Source organism: Pseudorca crassidens, chromosome 19 (genome assembly GCF_039906515.1).
Source record: "Pseudorca crassidens isolate mPseCra1 chromosome 19, mPseCra1.hap1, whole genome shotgun sequence".
Lineage (NCBI taxonomy): Eukaryota > Metazoa > Chordata > Mammalia > Artiodactyla > Delphinidae > Pseudorca > Pseudorca crassidens.
The window spans coordinates 31,156,996-31,175,903 of NC_090314.1; the positions used below are offsets into that span (position 1 = coordinate 31,156,996).

The following is an 18,908-nucleotide window of genomic DNA, read 5'->3' on the forward strand; positions in this document are numbered from 1 at the left end:
GAACCTGCATGAGTTGGGGGACTGTGGTTGGCAATTATTCGGGGGACACTTTTTTAACCATTCACCAGAGGCAAAATCAAAAGTTTTGTTTCTCCCTAATTCACCCATTAAAGTTCTCCTGTTTGCCATTTGTGCCTGATGAAACCCCAAACTATAGGCCTCCAAGGATCAGCAAATACCCTGAGATCAAATTGTGCTACAGTGTACTCTAACTTCAGTGGGTTCATTCAGCATTGCTATTGCTTATCTTCATGAAATTCCTTCACTTTTCCTGGAATTCTTTTACTTCCCCATCAGCTCAGCTTTACATTGGGTCATATTATGTTATATATTTATGTATAGGGCTTCCCTGGTGGCGCAGTGGTTGAGAGTCTGCCTGCCGATGCGGGGGACGTGGGTTCGTGCCCCGGTCCAGGAATATCCCACATGCCGCAGAGCGGCTGGGCCCGTGAGCCATGGCCGCTGAGCCTGCGCATCCGGAGCCTGTGCTCCGCAACGGGAGAGGCCACAACAGTGAGAGGCCTGCGTACCGCAAAAAAAAAAAAATATTTATGTATATCTTCAGCATGTTGGATTGTGCCACACTAATACGGGTTTCCGTCAGCCTCTGGTAACCATGTTGTCAAGAAATGCCATAAACTAATTAAAATGTATTTTAATATAAGAATATAATATAAACTAATTAAAGTGTATTATATATAACATTATATATAATAAATGTATTATTATATAACTTTTATTAAAATAAAAGTTATTTGTAGCTTATCTTAAAAAGTTTGCAGCATTCCTGTGCAGTTTAACTTTTAAAAATATGCAATTAGTTAAGTACCCCGCAAAACAAGAAGATATGTACAAGAAGAGAGAAAATAAATGATATAGTAATGTTGGATATTAGTTAATAAAAAATGAAAATAGGAGCCACTAGTATAAAATTGAAGAAATGTATAATATGTTCCTTTTGATATCTCTGTCCAGGAAAGTGTTCAGGAGTTAAGAAAGCGAATCACAGTACTTGACTGCCAATTGCGAAAATCAGAAATGGCTCGAAAAACTTTTGAGGCATCCACTGAAAAGCTTCTTCATTTTGTAGAGGTAAATTTTCCTGTTACATCACTTTATGTCCATTTTTAAGAAATGTATAGACAACTGACATACAGGTAAATGTCATGGCGTTTGATGGCTAGTGAAACATTCTCTGGGCTCAAAACAGCAATGGTGACTTACAGTCAGATTTTAAATTGCTTAGATAATGAAAAGACCAGCTAACATACAGATTAAGAGAAATAATTGAGACAGGGTAATATGATCCCAAATATATACTATGTTTTAATGAACATTTTCTTAACTTTTGATACTATGTAAACATTAGTTGATAACTACCCTATAAAGAAATGTTTCTCTGTGTATTATAATTCTGAGTAGAATTGTATGTTAATGTAATTGATTTTTTCCCCTATATAACACCTTTTTAATCATATGGGTGGAGGGGGTTATAAATATTATTTAAGCAAGAGAAAACATTTTAAAAAGCTATCAAAGTTACATTATCACCTTCACTCTCTTGTTTGTCTCTAGGCTATTCAAGAAGTATTTTGTGATAATTCTCTTCCTTTGTCAAATTTAAGGTAAGAAAATTTAAGTGCTTTCTGCAGAGTATGGCCACTGATTACATTCTTCATCTGGTACTTGTGCTAAAATACTAAAATCTCTTAAAGTCTTAAGATAGTCAAAGCAATTTTTTTCCTTTTATAAAGACTACCACTAGCAATGTAGTTCTACTTCTAGTAACATATGCTTGCAGAAACATAGGAAAACTCCACCCTTTTCTGTGAAAACAGCAGTTCAATAAATGAAGATGATTCATTATATTTTAAGTTTCCACATAGCATTTTTGAATTTAGAAAAATATCGTAGTACATGGTAGTACATATGGTAGTACACCTTTAAACTCATTTTAATGTAATACTTTATTTCTTCTGGTGAAATCTGATGTTTTTATTGTTATCTATGCTGCTTATGATGTAAAATAATTATGTGAATACCATGATGATTATTTTCAGTATGATGTTAAAATACTCAGCAGTCAGATTCCGCTTGTATGGGTTAGACATGTCCCAAACTCCCACCACCCAAGGTTTCATTGTGACCTTGAATAATAATTCAAAAGCTTTGGTATTAAAAATGACTATTTAAAAGCCAGAGCCTGCCCTTGCAGGTTCACAGAACAAAAGTAACTTTAAAAAGCAACATTAATATATGTAACTGAATCACTTTGCTGTACACCTGAAAGTAATACAACATTGTAAATCAACTATACATCAACTTTAAAAAAAAAAAAAGCAACATTAAGCAACTTTTTGCTACATCTTGGAAAGTTAAACACTAGTAAAATTTGGCTCAGTCTTTTTAATATACTATATCATCTGTAATGGATGTTGGCCTTGGTATTCTACACGGAATAAAGGCTCTGTATTTGAATTTGAGAATTGATGCTTTAGTTTCTCCTTGTGAATTAATACTATCATGCTTAGGAAGATGCATTATAAGTAATGATGGCTTTGTCATCAGTCTAAAATTGTCTCTTTTCAAGTAAAAGTTTCAGCATAATGGTAAAAGTAAAACCTTGCATTTTAATTGTATCAGAATGCATTCATTTCAGGTGACTTTCGCATTTTTTAAAAGTGGTATAAATGCTCTAGGCTTTTTTAGATTTAGGGATAGCAAATGGAAGAGTTTAAGAGAGAATTTCAGGAGCAAATATACATATTGAATTTATATTTAATATTACTAGAAGTAGTAGTAAATGTCTCTTTAATAAATTTATGTTTAAGTGCTTAATTTAAGTGTTTACAAAACTAAATAAAAGGCCAAATCATGTTAGCATAACACAAGCACTCACAAAATAAGCCAAACAAATGATTTAGGAGGAAGCTATCCTTCTATCCCTTCCTCCTTATGTATAAGGTAAACCTAATTTTTTAAATATGCCTATTTATTATATAATAAAGAATTGAAAACAGAAATATTATTTTGTGGGAATTATTTCGATTATGGTTACAAGAATACAATGTTCCCAGAAATCAAAAATTTTTGTACAATTTCATAACTATGAAGAATTCAGACTTAGCAAAGATAGATATTATTCATTGTGTAATAAGTTTAGCTTTATTTTATTGCTTCCATAGTGAAAGAAGAGCTATGTTAGCTTCCCAGACGTCCCTCACACCACTGGGAAGGAGTGGACGTAACATCCCAGCAACGCTGGCACTTGAATCTAAGGAACTTGTTAAATCTGTCCGAGCCATACTTGATATGGATTGTAAGTTTTCTGCATTTTTTTCATGTGCTTAAAAATAACTTATTTAGCAAAACAAAAGAAGAAAATTTCAAGTTTGATAGTTTAATCTTGTTAAATGCATTGGTTTGCCTACAGTAAAATTGATAGCTTATCGATAAAAATCTTAATGCAACCAATTGTAGGGGGAGAATACTTGCTTTATTTAAAGTGCTCAAAATGGCTTCCAACAGAAGATAGCTGATTAAGACCTTTTTTTTTTTTTTACCTCTACTTCCATCTAAAGTCTCTCTGAAATGGAAGAATAAATATAAAAATAAATCCACAACAGCACTGGAAACCTAGAAGGTTGGACTCAACATTGAGGAAATTTTTAATAATATACAACAGATGGAATAAGATTGAAGATACAGCCCAGCTGTGCAAGAGACCCCAGAACACAATAAAGGTGAAAGACAGTGAGTTAAGTAGAACCATGAAAAACCCTCAAGATCACAAGCAGGGAAAGCTAGGAACAAACCCTGGGGCAGTCAGCAGGGTAACGAATTAAAGGGCTGTAGAGCAGCTGAACGAGTTCCCTACTCTTCAGAGCTAAGAGAATACCTCTCTCAAGGGACTGCATGATCTGTCACTGGACACCCCCAGAGTCAGCCGTGTTCTCAGTAACCTCCTTACATATTTGTCTATGTAAGACTCCTGTCTCAATTTAGATATTCCTGTCTGAAATTAGCAATATTTTAACTTTTAAAATTAGAATGTCAGTAATAGCTGCTTTTAGTCTTTACATTCTGATGCTAGTTAGAAGTTATTTAGACAGCCGTGTTCTCAGTAACCACTGGACACCCCCAGAGTCAGCCGTGTTCTCAGTAACCTCCGTGTTCTCAGTAACCACCACAGGCCACATTGCTCCTATTTTTTAGGAGGGATGAAAATAGCCACTACTAATGTATTATGTGTAAGATCAGAATTTTATATATCAGACATTTTTAAGCTAGGATGGGAACAGTGGAGGAAAACACCTGCACAGACATAGCCCAGTGGACATTGCAATCATTAATTTTAATTACCTTGCTAGCATTAACCTTTATATTTGTCAAACATGATTATTCAAAGAAAATTTTTGAAGTTCAGCAGAACTTCTTTGGAAGAAAAGTGGAAAATTACATCTTCACTTTTTATCTGTCATAAGATTATACCCACTCCACTGCTTAAAACTAGCAAATTGTTTCTAAGTTGTCTTCCTATTTAGAAATACAATTGCTAATGTTTGCATATTTCCCAGCACTTTTGTAATTATATGTGACATATCTTTTTCAGTGTGATAATTCAGATAAGCTCAGCTCATTTTTCTTTCTCTTTAAGCAGTAGCTTTTTCCATCTGTAATGAAAAGGAGAAAATTGCTATCATGTGGTAGATAATTCAGCCACAGCCTCCACCTCATTTCCTTTGCCATGGCTATCCGATTATTTCAAGTTTCAATTTGAAATTTTCATTTGGGTAATTGCCTCCACTTTCTTGTTAATTTAAGTATACTCCAGGATGTTATACTATGGAATTTCCTCAGAAATGAAATTAAGATTTCTTAGGTCTTATAGGTTAAAACCAGTCACTAAGGAATATCTAGAGGACAATTGTGAACCATTTTTGGATCATGGACTCCATGGAAATCTGGTGAAAGTCCTCTTCCCAGAAATATGCAATTAAGCACATTTTTTTCATGCATTTTCAGAGTGTTTATGAATCCCAACTTAAGAACCCCTGATGTAAAATTACAGGGAACACGAATGCTTTCTACAGCATTGCAAACATGGCCATCCATCTCTCACAAGAATACCTCTAGCAGTGGAGAAGTATATGAATGACATAGGCAGCCAAGAGTCAAGCAGCACTTTGAATCCACATAAACAATGTGCCTCAGAATCTCTGATGTTCCCTGGAGGTCCCCCAGAGAGCACCTCAATTGGTCATCCAACTTCATTAGGCAAATTACTTAACCTCTGGGCCTGTTTCCTCATATAAAAGGTAGAGATTATAATATCTGAAGTGGCAGGATTGGAGGATTAAATGAGATACATGTAAAGTACCTTAAAGTATAAGATGTTCTATAAATGGCTGTTACTGCTGCTGGTACCACATTACTATCTATAGTAATTAATTTAAAGAATACTTTTTCTCTATGGTAAGCATTATATAATTATTTTCTAAAGCTTTGTTTAACTTTGATACATTTGAAAATGTGATAGATGAGACCTTTTCTTAATATATAACATTTATTGCTATTATTGATTTTGAGTTAGAATGTAATCATCACAGGAAACTGCGGTTAAATGTCTGAATCAGCAGCTTATCTTTCAGTTGTTTATTGCTAACTATAAGGAAACTTAGATCTGCTCTGTTACATTACCTTCAGTGAAACAGTATGTAGACATAATAGGCATTTTCAATCAGTACTGGAACCCCTGGAGGCCCTTATATTGATCTCCATCAATATTTACATGGTCAGTATTGCAATGCTTTAGTGTCATCTTTATTTGAAATAACTACATGTTTTAAAGTGTAATTTTCATTTGATTGACATCTAGATTAACAAAATTCTGTAATGAAAGCAGGAAGAGGCAGTTCTATTTTTAAAAAATGCATATTAAAACAATATCTGAAAAAAAAAAAAACAAACAATATCTGGCTGGATATCCAATAGGAGGTTTTTTATAAAAAGAGAACTTATTGACTCCCTGGTAAATCGGCAGAGTAAACACAGGCTTCTACCTTCCTTCCCATGGAAATGATCAATGGAATATAAAAATAGGGGGGAAGTCTTCAAAAGCACTAGCAGTTACAGGCAAATCCCCAAAACTTTTCAACATAGGGCAGGTAGGACCACATAGAAGAGAAGTATGAAGGTCCTCTGCTAAACAACAATAGCAATTATGGGAATAACTGGAGGGAACCCTGACAGGAGGGCACCCCTTAATGCATTCTAATTTGAAGGGGTAATGAATAAAGTCAAAGACTGGCTAGGGGGTAGATGGACTCTTTTTACTCTATTATTTTGGTGAGTCAGTGTCATTTGTTGAAATCCTCAGGGTCCACACAGTTTCTGTGTCAAGCAGAAGGCCATCTGGGGCTTGGTCCTTTAGTCAGCCTAGACACACTTTAGACCTGACACACACTGGGGCATACAAGAAATGTATGTAAAGAAATAAATATAAAGGGAAACTGGCACAGCAGCTTCTGTACCACAGGCCACATTGCTCTGCACAGCCGCCTCTGGTCCTGGCTCACGACTCACTCCCCTCAGACTGATGCATTGTCCTTATACTTGCAATGCAATGCACATGGGCCAGCCTCCAGCCTGAGCTTTAGATCATACCCTCATCAACAACTTGGTTGAGTGTCAGGGCAGCCAGGGATCCACATATTTTTGCAAGGGTCAAAAACCAATTCTGAGTAGAGAGCTGTCTACATTCAAGGCTTGTATAAAGAGAAACATCTAACACACACACACACAGTTCATTCAAGCTCTTATAAACAAATAGATATATATGTATACATAGAAATATATGATTATGAAAAAGTCCACTTTCAAGAAAATAGGAGATAGCTGTCAAGATTCAGAATAGACTTCAGGATCAAGATGGTAGGGTGATCTCATGCCATTCTGTTCCTACACTTAGAAATGACGTTTAAAATTTTGTGTGTGTTCAAAAGATAAAAACCGAGAAAGGAACGCCTCCCTGCACCAAAAACAGAGGGTAAAACTATAATAATAACTGGGGTCTTCAGCTTCTGAGATACACAGGATCGACGTGAGCAGCTGGAGCAAAAGTTCAAACACCCACGAGGGCCCAAATGATGCCAGAGCGAAGGAAGCAAGGAGCAGGAACCTTCCAGCATAAAATACACTTTCTTTTCTCAACTTACTCACGTATAAGGCATTAAACAAAAATAAAAATCCCTTCAGTTTAGGAGCCATCTGGGCCTGCCACCAATTAAATTTGAAAATAAGTGTTCTCATCACTACAGGTGGGAATATAACTTGACACAACATTCTTGGGAATCAGTTTTGCAGTATATATCAAGAGCTTTTAAAATGTCTATTTGAAAAGTGTTTTTGAAAGTTAAAAGAAAATTTTAATGGTCAAATATTTTAACCTGATAATCCCACCTGTTAGTATTTTTGCAAAGAAAATAATCAGTGATGTGCTTAAAAATGTATATACAAGCATTTTCATTGTGGCATTTCTTATAAAAGCAGAAGTATGGATGTTCAACTGTTACATATTGGTTGAATAATTATATAGCTTTTACTCAACCCATTGAAAATAAAGATGAACTTTTCCCCTACCAAGCAACAACCATCCGATTACACATATTTGTCTATGTAAGACTCCTGTCTCAATTTAGATATTCCTGTCTGAAATTAGCAATATTTTAACTTTTAAAATTAGAATGTCAGTAATAGCTGCTTTTTGTCTTTACATTCTGATGCTAATTAGAAGTTATTTAGGCAGATGGAAAAAGGCTCTTTGAGAAAAAGGGGAAATGCAGTACTGCAATATTTAAAGGCCTTCACAATTTTTCTTTTGGATCCAAAGCTCACACTTGATATAGCATCTTCTCATTGTACTTATTCGAGGTCTCAGACTCTCATCTTTGCCTTCCTTATTTCCTTCAAAGCATATTTTTATTAACCAACATGAATTTATCATGTATATATATATATATATACCATGTGTGTATAGCCGTGTGTGTGTGTGTGTATGTGTATATATATATATATATATATATATATATATATATATATCTTTGGAAGTCAGCTTTACTATTTAGAATGGGTATTATGGTATTTACTTCCCATAAAGTAATCATATTATTTATATATCTTTCTTCTCCTAGAATTGGGGAAAATGTTTCACGCATAGGGAATAGGTTATGTGATCTGATGCCATTTAAGAGACAGTTTCACCTGTTTTTTTAGACAGACCTATTCTCTAGTGACTTGGTTATTCAGAGCCAGATAATAACCACTGTAAATATTTGTGGTGTCTTACCATTCAAGGAAAATGGCAAACTCACATATTCTCTTATATTGTTGCAAATTGAAAGTAAGTTACTGCTATAATGTTCCATTAAGAAAATATATCAAATTTAATCTTGGGTCGTTTCTGGAAAATAAACTATACTTGAGTTATTCAATTTTGTTTTAAGTGGGAAAATTATTATTAGCCTCAAGAAAAATAAGTAATTTCTTTCCTGGCACAATTTTATTTCCAAAAAAAAAAATAGTGAGGGAAAAATATATCACTTAAGAAAAGGTAATCATTTAGATTCACTTAGTTTCATTACTTCGTTCTTTCATGAATTATTTATTGAGTATCTACAATGTGCCAGACCCTGACGTAGACCCTTTGATAACAGCATAAACAAAATCCTTGCTATCAAGCTGCTTAAATAAATTGTAAGGGCAGAGATGGACAAACAAGTTAGCAAATAAGTACATGACAATTCCAGACAGTGATGACTGTGAGGCGTATAATAAGCCAGATGATGTGTAAGGGAATGTGAGTAAGTGGGGATGCTACTCCTCCTTTTTTGAAGAGGTGACATTTGAACCAAGATCCAGCCAGGAGGAAACCTATATGGAAAGAGTTTTTTAGGCCAACTCTAAAAGCCTTGAGATAGGAGTGATCTTGACATATTTGAGGGACAGAAAAAAAGCCTGGGTATCTGATACATATGAGCAAGCAGGAGAGTAGCAGGAGGTAAGGGTGGAGATTTAGAAAGCAGCCAGATCGTATAGGGCTTTGAACACCACAGGAAGGAGTTTGGATTGTATTTTGAGTATTATAGAAGCCATTAATGGTTTTAAGCAGAAGGAATAACGTGATCGATCTGGTCTACATTTTAAAAGATCATTCAGGCAGTTTTTTGAAACTGGACTGTAGGAGTAGCGAAGAGTGAAGAAAGCAGGAAGACTAGTTGGCTATTACATGATTTACATAGGAGATGGTAGTAGCATGGGCTAGGTTTGGAGTAGCAAGGAACAGATGTTCATTTTTAAAAAGAGAAGTTGGTCAGCATGTATAATTTTTTGGAACACTTGAAATTCAGTATTAATGTTTAAACTTGATATTCATTGCATATCGGGTCAATGAGTAACCAAAAGTCCACAAGCACAAAGCAATTGCCTGTCATCATCTTGGATCTCAGACTACCTCATATTTCCCTACTGCCCCTTCTGCACATTAATTAAGTGTCGGGTATTTGCCTTTTTCATTAAACAAGTTACTGAGAATTGAAGTGTTGAAATGATTTAATAATACCAAATCTGTAGTAACCATCTGCTATTCTCTACTGGTACACAGGAAGCAAACATAATACAGTTTGTCAGTCATAAAAATCAGGAAGCTACCACGTTTCCAGTATTTAGTATACACAAACAGATATCCAGGGTGAGTCAATCCCAGAGCTACCACATCGTATGTGTTTTCACAGAAGATCATTTACAGGACAGTATTTCAGATATATACTTTAATCACATATACTGCCAGCAGCCGTAAGGTATGAAGGCATGGCTAGACAAGCAAGACCTAATTTCTCACACAAAGCAGGAATATAGTTGTCAAGGGGGTTGCAGAATGCACAATATCTAGGATTTAATTAAGTAAAAGGCTGTATACCTTAGTACTAACATGGTGAACAGACTATAACATAAAATGATTTCCAACACAAAAGCAGAAAAAATACAAGGAATGCTTCAGAAATTACAGAGGCATAGATGGTAAAGTGTAGTGAATTTGCTCTCTCCCAAAAAATGAAACTAATTCCTTGCACAGTTAGAACTCACTATAATAATAGGATGTCTAAAGTATAGTTCATGTTTCTATCCTATAACTGGACAAGCAAAATGTAAATGGTGGCAGAAAGAAATATTTTCCCTCAAGACCTGAAAATGTCCTCATTCAAACTGAATGCGTTCTTTTAGGTTAATGGAATAGGTGTTCTCCAGAGTTCATATGAGGACAAAGTATTAACTCATCTCAAGAAAGACAGCAGCAGTAGCACTTGTGTACAGCTACAGCTTTAATGATTATTTAATATGATAAAATATCAATTTAGATCCAGAAGTCCCTGCCTTCAACAACAGAATATTAATATTACTATTACAAATAATATATTTTAAAATAATAATACCAAATATATAGAAGATTTTTTAAATTTTATGAGTTTTACAGTTTAAAAGTACCATTTTACATCAATATGTTCTCACACAACCCTGTGAGATAGGCATTATTATGTCTAATTTAAAAGATTTGAAAAGATTAAGGCTCAGAGAACTTAATTTACTTAAGTCACATGCTTGGAAAGGACAATGCCAGGACCCTAACCTAGGCCTTCTACTATTAAGTCCTGTAAGTCTCACAGGGGTATAGTTAAGTCATTATATCGCAATTAATTGGCAGAATTTTTTTTTTTCCTTGGGAGCATCTAAAATGGCAGGATGCCTTATATTCATTGTTATCTTAGATATGATAAAATATGATAACCTCTCGGAGTCTTGGTTTCCTGTCTCTAAACTGGGGATACAATCTTCATAAGATAGTTTCAAGGATTAAATGAACTAGTATAAAAGCACTTTGTAAAATATAAAGTGCTATGTAAAGATAAGATTATGTTTTAGGGCTTCCCTGGTGGCGCAGTGGTTGAGAGTCCGCCTGCCGATGCAGGGGACATGGGTTCGTGCCCCGGTCCGGGAAGATCCCACGTGCCGCAGAGCGGCTGGGCCTTGAGCCCTGGCCGGTGAGCCTGCGTGTCCGGAGCCTGTGCTCCGCAACGGGAGAGGCTACAGCGGTGAGAGGCCCGCGTACCGCAAAATATATATATATATATATATATATATGTTTTAGAGTTCATTTTTTATTTTAATTAGAATCATTGACTAATTTTCATGTCTTACAAATATTCAGAATAAAGCAACAGATTACATTGGTTCAGGAAGCTTTAATAAATTTCAATCAGGTATAGGTGGATACCTGACTCAGTGATATAGTTGTTTTCTCAGGAGGTCAGATTGGGAGAGTATCATTTTTTTTTTTTTTTTTTTTTTTTTAGAAACCTCTGTATTGTTTGATTGTTTTTTTCTTTGTTATTTTTAGAGTGAGCATTTGTTACTTCTAAAAATTAAAGCATCCTTAAGTAAAATAAATTTTTAAACACCATGGAAACCTCACAGTAAAAAATAAAAGCTCTCTGGGCTTCCCTGGTGGTGCAGTGGTTAAGAATCCGCCTGCCAATGCAGGGGATGCAAGTTCAAGCCCTGGTCTGGGAAGATCCCACATGCCGCAGAACAACTAGGTCTGTGTGCCACAACTGCTGAGCCTTCACTCTACAGCTCGCACACCTAGATCCGGTGCTCCCCAACAGGGGAGGCCACCACAGTGAGAGGCCCATGCACCGCAGCAAAGAGTAGCCCCCACTCGCCTCAACTAGAGAAGAGCCCAAGTGCAGCAACAAAGACCCAGTGCAGCGAAAAATAAAATAAATTAATTAAAGTAAATAAATAAAGAAAAGCTCTTTGGAATCATTTACAAAACATTGTATAAAGAGAGAATAATAAATGTACCTAAATAAAAACTTTAAAATCTTTAATAATATTTTTCACAAATTTATGACCTTCTGAACTCATCCAACCAAGATTACCAATTACATTAAAATGATTAGATCTTGGGACTATAAATACTATTGATGTTTCTCATTTCTTTTATAATAACCCCCAAATGCTAATGAAAGTTAAAGTCAAAGTAGATACAGCATTGGGAGTGAGAAAACCTAATTCCTGGATAAGATTTTTTAAACCTTAGGTAACTTCCTCAACTGCACTTTTGCTCCATTTACAAAATGAAAAGAATGAGCATCACAGCTTATTACATTACGGGATGAAATGAAGTAACATTTGTGAAATTGTCTTTAGTTTTTACATAAAAAGTAGTTGTTTGCACCCTAAATGAATATCTTTGTCAAAAAGATAGATTCACTTTTACTATTATAGAGGCAGAATAGCATAGTGAAAAGACCATATGCTGGATTCAAATTCCAGCTCTAACACCTAATAGATTTGTGCAAAAGCCCCAAAAGAGGTTCATGTAAGCTCTCTTGAGTCTCATTTACCTCACCTATAAAAATGGAGAAGGCTTCCCTGGTGGCGCAGTGGTTGAGAGTCCGCCTGCCAATGCAGGCGTGCCCCGGTCTGGGAAGATCCCACATGCCGCGGAGCGGCTGGGCCCGTGAGCCATGGCCGCTGAGCCTGCGCGTCCGGAGCCTGTGCTCCGCAACGGGAAAGGCCACAGCGGTGAGAGGCCCGCGTACCGCAAAAAAAAAATGGAGATATCACCAACTCATAGGGTTGTTATGAGGATTAAAGATAATGTTAACTGAAGTAACTAGCTGATTAAAGTTAATGTTTATAAAGTGGCTCATATCATCATTATAATATATCATTATTTTATCTCATTATAGTCATAATCTTCATCATTCATTGTCATTATGTAAAAGGGTTTTGTCCTCGCAACCTAGTCTGATATGATCAACTATTCTCTTCCTCCCTCTTTTTTTTGGAAAGCTGGAAACCTTGGAAGGTGAAGAAAGGTTTCTATTAATGTAGATTTATATAATTTATCATTATTAAATCACTGAGCACACATAAAAATGATGTGCTAAAATCCCTGAAAACAATTCCAAAGTATCATTTTACTCTTTAATATAGCAGTAAAAATTTGAATAGGAAACCCAGCTTCAACTCAATTTTTTTTCATGGATATAAAGTTTGAAATAATAAAGAAAATTTGTATCTAACTGGCAGCCTCGAGGACTCTCATATTTCATACTGTCTTGTCCGTGGAGAGGGAGGCCTTGCCGACCTTCTATAGATGATAGAAATACTGAAAGTGCCCATGGATGGGTATAACTAGGCATCAGTTCTCTGCACAACTTTGACAGGCATTTCACCCATATGAGGGAGGAGTAAGCCACATAGATATCTGGTGCAAGAATGTTCCAGACAAAAGGTGCAAAGGCCTGAGGCAGGAAGGTACCTTGTACGTTTGAGGAAAACAAAGAGAGCAGTCTGGACACAGAGGTCCAGCTCATTGTATCATTCAGTCCTCAGCTCATTGTCTGCTTCTCAGCAAGGCCTTTCCTAACTACCTGTTTAATTTGGGCCTTCTCTCTCCCTCCAAATACTCTATTTCACTCCCCTATTTTATTCTCTCCTTACGACTGTACACTATCTATTTTTTGTTTATTTTCTTGTTAATTTTCTGTCTCTTCTATTAAAATATGAGCTCCCTGAGAACAGGGATCTTGACTGTCTTGTTCAGCACAATTTAGGCAATGCCTAAAGCAGTACCTGGCACACAGTAGGTTCATGAAATATTAATATTTCAACATTGTGATTAATGTCTATTTAATATATATATTTAACGTATATGTTTAACATATATGTTTTAATATCATTTTCTTAGGTGTGAACTTAAACTAATGAGGTTTCATTTTTATTCACCAGAGGGCCATCTATTAACAATGACCCTCAGTCTGTAGTGTTAGTGAGCACATGAGGAAACCAGCACACTCACACAATGTTGATAGATGCTAGTCAGTTCAGCTCTTTTGGAGAACGGTCTATCTGTGTCTCTAGGAATCTAAAATGTACATTTTCTTTGACCCTTCAGTTTCACTTCTAGGAACCTATTATGGAAATAAACGCCTACTCATATGCATGAATCTAATATACAGAAATATCCACCTGTATGTGCAAAGAGATATCAAATAGTCAGTTCCTTCCACAAATATTCGTTGCATACTTGTGTATCAGGCACTGAGAAGAGAGGCTGGCTCTGCTAACGCTGAGAATGTCCCTGAGGCTGAGGTATGAGGCAGGTGAGACTTGAGGAACAGCGGAATCACCTCTTCTCTCTTGTACATGTAGACCCTAGGTGGGGTACCACACATCATCAGCTGCAACCTTGTTTTTCAAAGCAACAAATCTGATAGATGGGGAGTAATACTATTGAAAGCCATGAACTGTGAGTGATGCACCACAAAGAGCATTAGAGATGAAAAAGAAAGAAACCAAAGTAAATCTGTAAGAGTGGACCTCAACAGCCCAGGCAGAAAAAGAGTACGAATGATACTTTCTCAAAGTAAATCATTAACTAGTGCATGCCAAGCTGTTGTAACACTGAAGCACTTCAACTGTTTTGTGTAACATCTGCTGGAATTGTAGTTCTTCCAAAAGAATATGGAAAGGATGTGATTGTTTATGTTTGTACATGTTTGGACATATACCACAGATTCCATGAAAGCAGTTTTGTCTTGCTTTGTTTTGTTTTAAATTTAGATAAAATGGATTTGTTCTCATGTTTAGAAACCATCAATGGGAATGTAGCTTGTGGGGTAAGAAATCCTAAAAGAAGAACTGTACTGTACACAATTACTTATAGTCTCAGTAGGAAAGAAAAGGTAGTGATATACAAATAAATCAAGGGAAACTTCACAGAACTCTTTGATGAGCTTAGATGTTTAAAAAGTATACAAATATTGGACAAAGAAACAACCTAGAACTAACATAAACTCTTCAGAACAGTGACAGGAATGTTAAAGCCAGTATTAACTTAAGTTGTTTTTTTTTTTTAATTAAAGATGAGAAAAGCTATATTTGAAGCAGTAACAAAGAGAAAGAAGATTTGGTATGTTAAGTTAATATAGAGAGGGGAAAAGTCTAAGTAGTGTGTTAGGCAGATTCTTTGGTGGTCTCCATGGTCCCTACTTCCCAGTGTTGGTACCCTTGTGTGATTCCACCCCCCCCCCCCCGGAGTATGTGCAGGACCTGTGGTTTACTTGTAACCAGTAGAACTCAGCAAAGATGACAGGATGTACACGATAACATTACATAAGATTTTAGTGCTCGTTTTGCTGGAGTCTCTCACTCTTTCCTGGCTTCAAAGAAGTGAACTGCTATGTTGGGAGACCCACATGGCAAGGAGCTGAGGGTAGCCTCAGGCTGACAGCCAGAAAACTGAAGCCTTGGATCCTATAACCACAAGGAATTGAATTTTGTTAACAATACCAAAACCTTCCCCAGTCGAGCCTCAGATGAGACCACAGTCTTACCAGACACTAAGCAGAGGACTCAACTAAGCCTTGCCCAGACTCTCAACCCACAGAAACCATGAGATTAAAAATATATATATGTATTATTTTAAGCTGCCAAGTGTGCAGTAGTTTGTTACACAGCAATAGAAAATGAATATCATAACTACTGCCATTTGCTTCTACCTTCCTAGTTGAGAAAATGACCTTCAAAGCAGCAAGGCTACAATTTTCCCTGGAATAAAAAAAATTCCTTCTATTAGAGTTAAAGATACAAATTACATTTTTAGAGCTTTGAGTCAACCTTCAGACTCCCCATGAGATGACTCTTCTCTATCTCCGCCACCTCTTTAACTCTTTTCTATCCAGTCAAAGGAAGGTTGGGGGAATTTGAAGGATACTCCTTTACAAGCATAGTTAAAACAAGGGCCTCCAGAAGCAGACAGCTGCTGTTATGTTAGAAGTGGTGGCATGAGCTGAGAGAAACAGGTCTTCCTCCTCCCCATGTGATGTCTCATTCACATGTCACATTCCCACTACCTATCACAGTGCATGACACATAAGTTGATGGTCAGTGACTGTCTGATGAATGAATTCCTTGTTAAGTTACCTCACCTATAAATCCAATGAGAAAGAAGGAAAGTCATCCCTCCCTACTATGGTCCTTTTCCTTCTTAGACTTTTGGGAATTAAAAGGCAATCGTGACACTTATATGTGTACAAGGAAGTAAATGAATGAATGCTGAGAGTACAGAGATGAGCGAATTGCTTTTTGTTCATAAAAGGAATCTATAAAACCTAACATGAATACTGATAATTTTATAATTCTCTTTTTTCCTTCTCAGTCTACAGAGTTGCGTTTAGTTTTTTTTTAATTGAGATATATTTGACATGTTTAGTTTTATGAGTCTTGGTCAGTGTTGGTAAATGCCAAAAGCTTAATTGTCTGATTCCAAATGACATAATGAACTCACTTGTTATGTCTCCATTTTCTATCTTCACATCACGTAAAAGTACAAACTTTTTATAACCTGACAATAATTGGAATGCCTTTATCTTTCATTCATTTTATTGTCAGCTTCCTTCTTTGTAGACCTCCAGTGGAAACATAATTTTAACATTATTCATTTCTGTTTGGTACATTGAATGCATGATACATTGTACCTCATTACTAACAATTTGTGAATTCTTTATAAATACTTTCATTAATTAATTCCTAATTGCTTTGTTGGACATTACTGATGACAAATGCCCTGTTATAGTTTCATTTATGTAACCTATAAGTATAAAATGGGCAAAAATGTATACTCCATTGCTTTTAATGTCCATTTCAAAAACATGGTAATTTTTTAATCTAAACTAAGGAAATGAAACTATTTCAACTCATAATGTCATTATTTATGAATTAGGAAATTACATACCTGTAGAATTGAAACCTTTTTTTAAAAATGAATTGATAAGTGCTCAGGGGTCATGTGTAATGCCTAAGAACATGGTTAATTTTTTTAAATTTAACAAGCACTATATTATTTCTCCCTACAGTCTGTTGTCTAGTGGTCTTTAACACATAAATCATGCTACATCACTCTCCAAGTCAAAACTCTCTGATCACTTCCCATCACACTTAGAGTAAGATCCAAGCTCCTTACCCTGGCTTGAAAGGTCCTTCATTTCTGACCCTGACTAGTTCTCTACTACTCTTCCCCTGCTTATGCTACACCAGTCACATTGATCTTTTTATAATTCTTCAAACATGCCAAACTCATTTCCACCCCAGTGCCTTTGCACTTGCTTTTCCAACTTCCTAGAATCGTTTTCCTTCAGATCTTCACAAGACTTACTCCTTCATTTCATTCAGGTCCATGCTATAATGTCTTCTTTTGAAAGACGCTTTTCCTGGCCACTCTATCTAAAATACTAGCCCAGTCATCACTACCAATCACTCATGATCCCTCTACTCATGTTTTTCTAATAGCACAGATTGCCATCTGAAATTGTGTCTGCCCCCCCAGAACATAAACTTCAGGAAGGCAGGGTCCTCACTGTGTTGTTCACCACTGTAGCCCCAAAAATTACTACAGCTGTTATTCAATATGTGTTAAGTAAAAAAACTAAGATCATAGAGGTAGCCTGTGTAGGACTAAACATCAGCTGAAGAGAGAAACAAGGAAGTGAGGTAAAAATAACACGAATTTTCAAGCCTGGATTATTGGAGGGTGGTAGAACCGTTAAACGTCACAAGGAACTCAGAAGGAAAGACAGAAGGACCAGTTCTGTATTAGACGTTAGAAATGCTGGTAGACATCAAGAGGGAGGTGGGAGAGAGGTCACGACTAGAGATGTTGTTTAGGGAGCAATTCATGTAGTTCTGATAGTTGAAGCCCTAAGATGGCAGAGAAAGGGTGTAACAGGAGAAGAAGGAAAAGTCCTTTGGGGACAGCTCAGAAGAAGAGGGGCCAGATGGGGAGCAGTCAGGATGACAGGAGTAGGAATAAAGAGATTATGGGGAGCTTAACAAAAAAGAGCTCAGGGAGAAGAGAATTTCACAAAGGGAGTGTTAAGCAGTTCTAAGTGCTGATAACAAGAGGACAACATGTGAAAAATGGATTGGCTGTGATTGTAAGCATTTGTGACCTTTAAGAGAGAAGCTTCAGTAGATTGGCGAGGGCAGGAATACATTTTACACCAACACTGACTTGAATGTCAGTTTAATCTTTCCTCTGTGATTCATAAGGCATTTCAACATCTCTAAGGACCTCTTGGTCATTTTATAAATATCAGTTATGTAACTCAGTAGTTTAAAAAGTATTGGATTAAGGAAAAAAGATAAAGGAAATTGAACTGGATCTATACGGATCTTACAGCATATGGTAGAAGTTCCTTAATTTAAACAAATTACTGCCTGTGCCCAGGTTTCTGTGACTTTCTAGTGAGGAATGCAGTGTGCTCTGATAGCTGTCAACAAAGTGTCATTAAGCGTGTGCATAGTTTTTTAAATTGAGAAGTGCTAAGATAAAAGGGAAAATGTTAGTTAAGCCAACAATATTTTTATTTTATTATCTGCTGACATAAAAATGGGTTAAACTTTATTTTTGTTATTTTGAAAAGGTCTGAAAAGAATGAATAAGCAGGGAAAATTGCTCACACTCCACCACCAAGAGACAATCATTGTTTGCATTTTGACCTAATTACTTTCAGTCCTTTATTTCAGATTTTTAAAACTTCTAACACTTTTGTGTTATTTTTTTCTATAATGGGAGGAGGAATATAGTAGCCAACAGCATGAGCTTGAGAATCAGATTGCCTGGGTTCAAATCCCATCTCTTGATGAGTTTCATAACCACTCTGCACCGCAGTCTCCTCATCTATAAAATGCAGGAACAAATAATTCTTCCATAAACTTATTTGTCCTAATATCTGGCATATAAAACAGAGTTGATCCCATACTCTTTCCACCTTTCCAAA

At 36.1% G+C, this 18,908-nt stretch overlaps 1 protein-coding gene across 8 annotated transcripts in view; it reads left to right on the forward strand.

Moving 5' to 3' along the window:
- The window catches only part of STXBP4 (syntaxin binding protein 4), a 193,437-nt gene that overhangs the window by 114,589 nt on the left and 59,940 nt on the right, over positions 1-18,908 (forward strand). For 6 of the 8 annotated variants that reach the window (XR_010937457.1, XM_067715611.1, XM_067715614.1 and 3 more), the window contains 3 exons: positions 976-1,092; positions 1,576-1,625; positions 3,186-3,319. Coding sequence is in view for 7 of the 8 variants with exons in the window: in XM_067715611.1 (XP_067571712.1) it covers positions 976-1,092; positions 1,576-1,625; positions 3,186-3,319 (301 nt within the window). In the remaining variant the exon portion in view is untranslated. Of the gene's footprint in view, positions 1-975; positions 1,093-1,575; positions 1,626-3,185; positions 3,320-3,581; positions 10,991-18,908 lie in introns of those variants that run through there. The other 2 variants (XM_067715615.1, XM_067715616.1) reach the window with 2 other exon arrangements.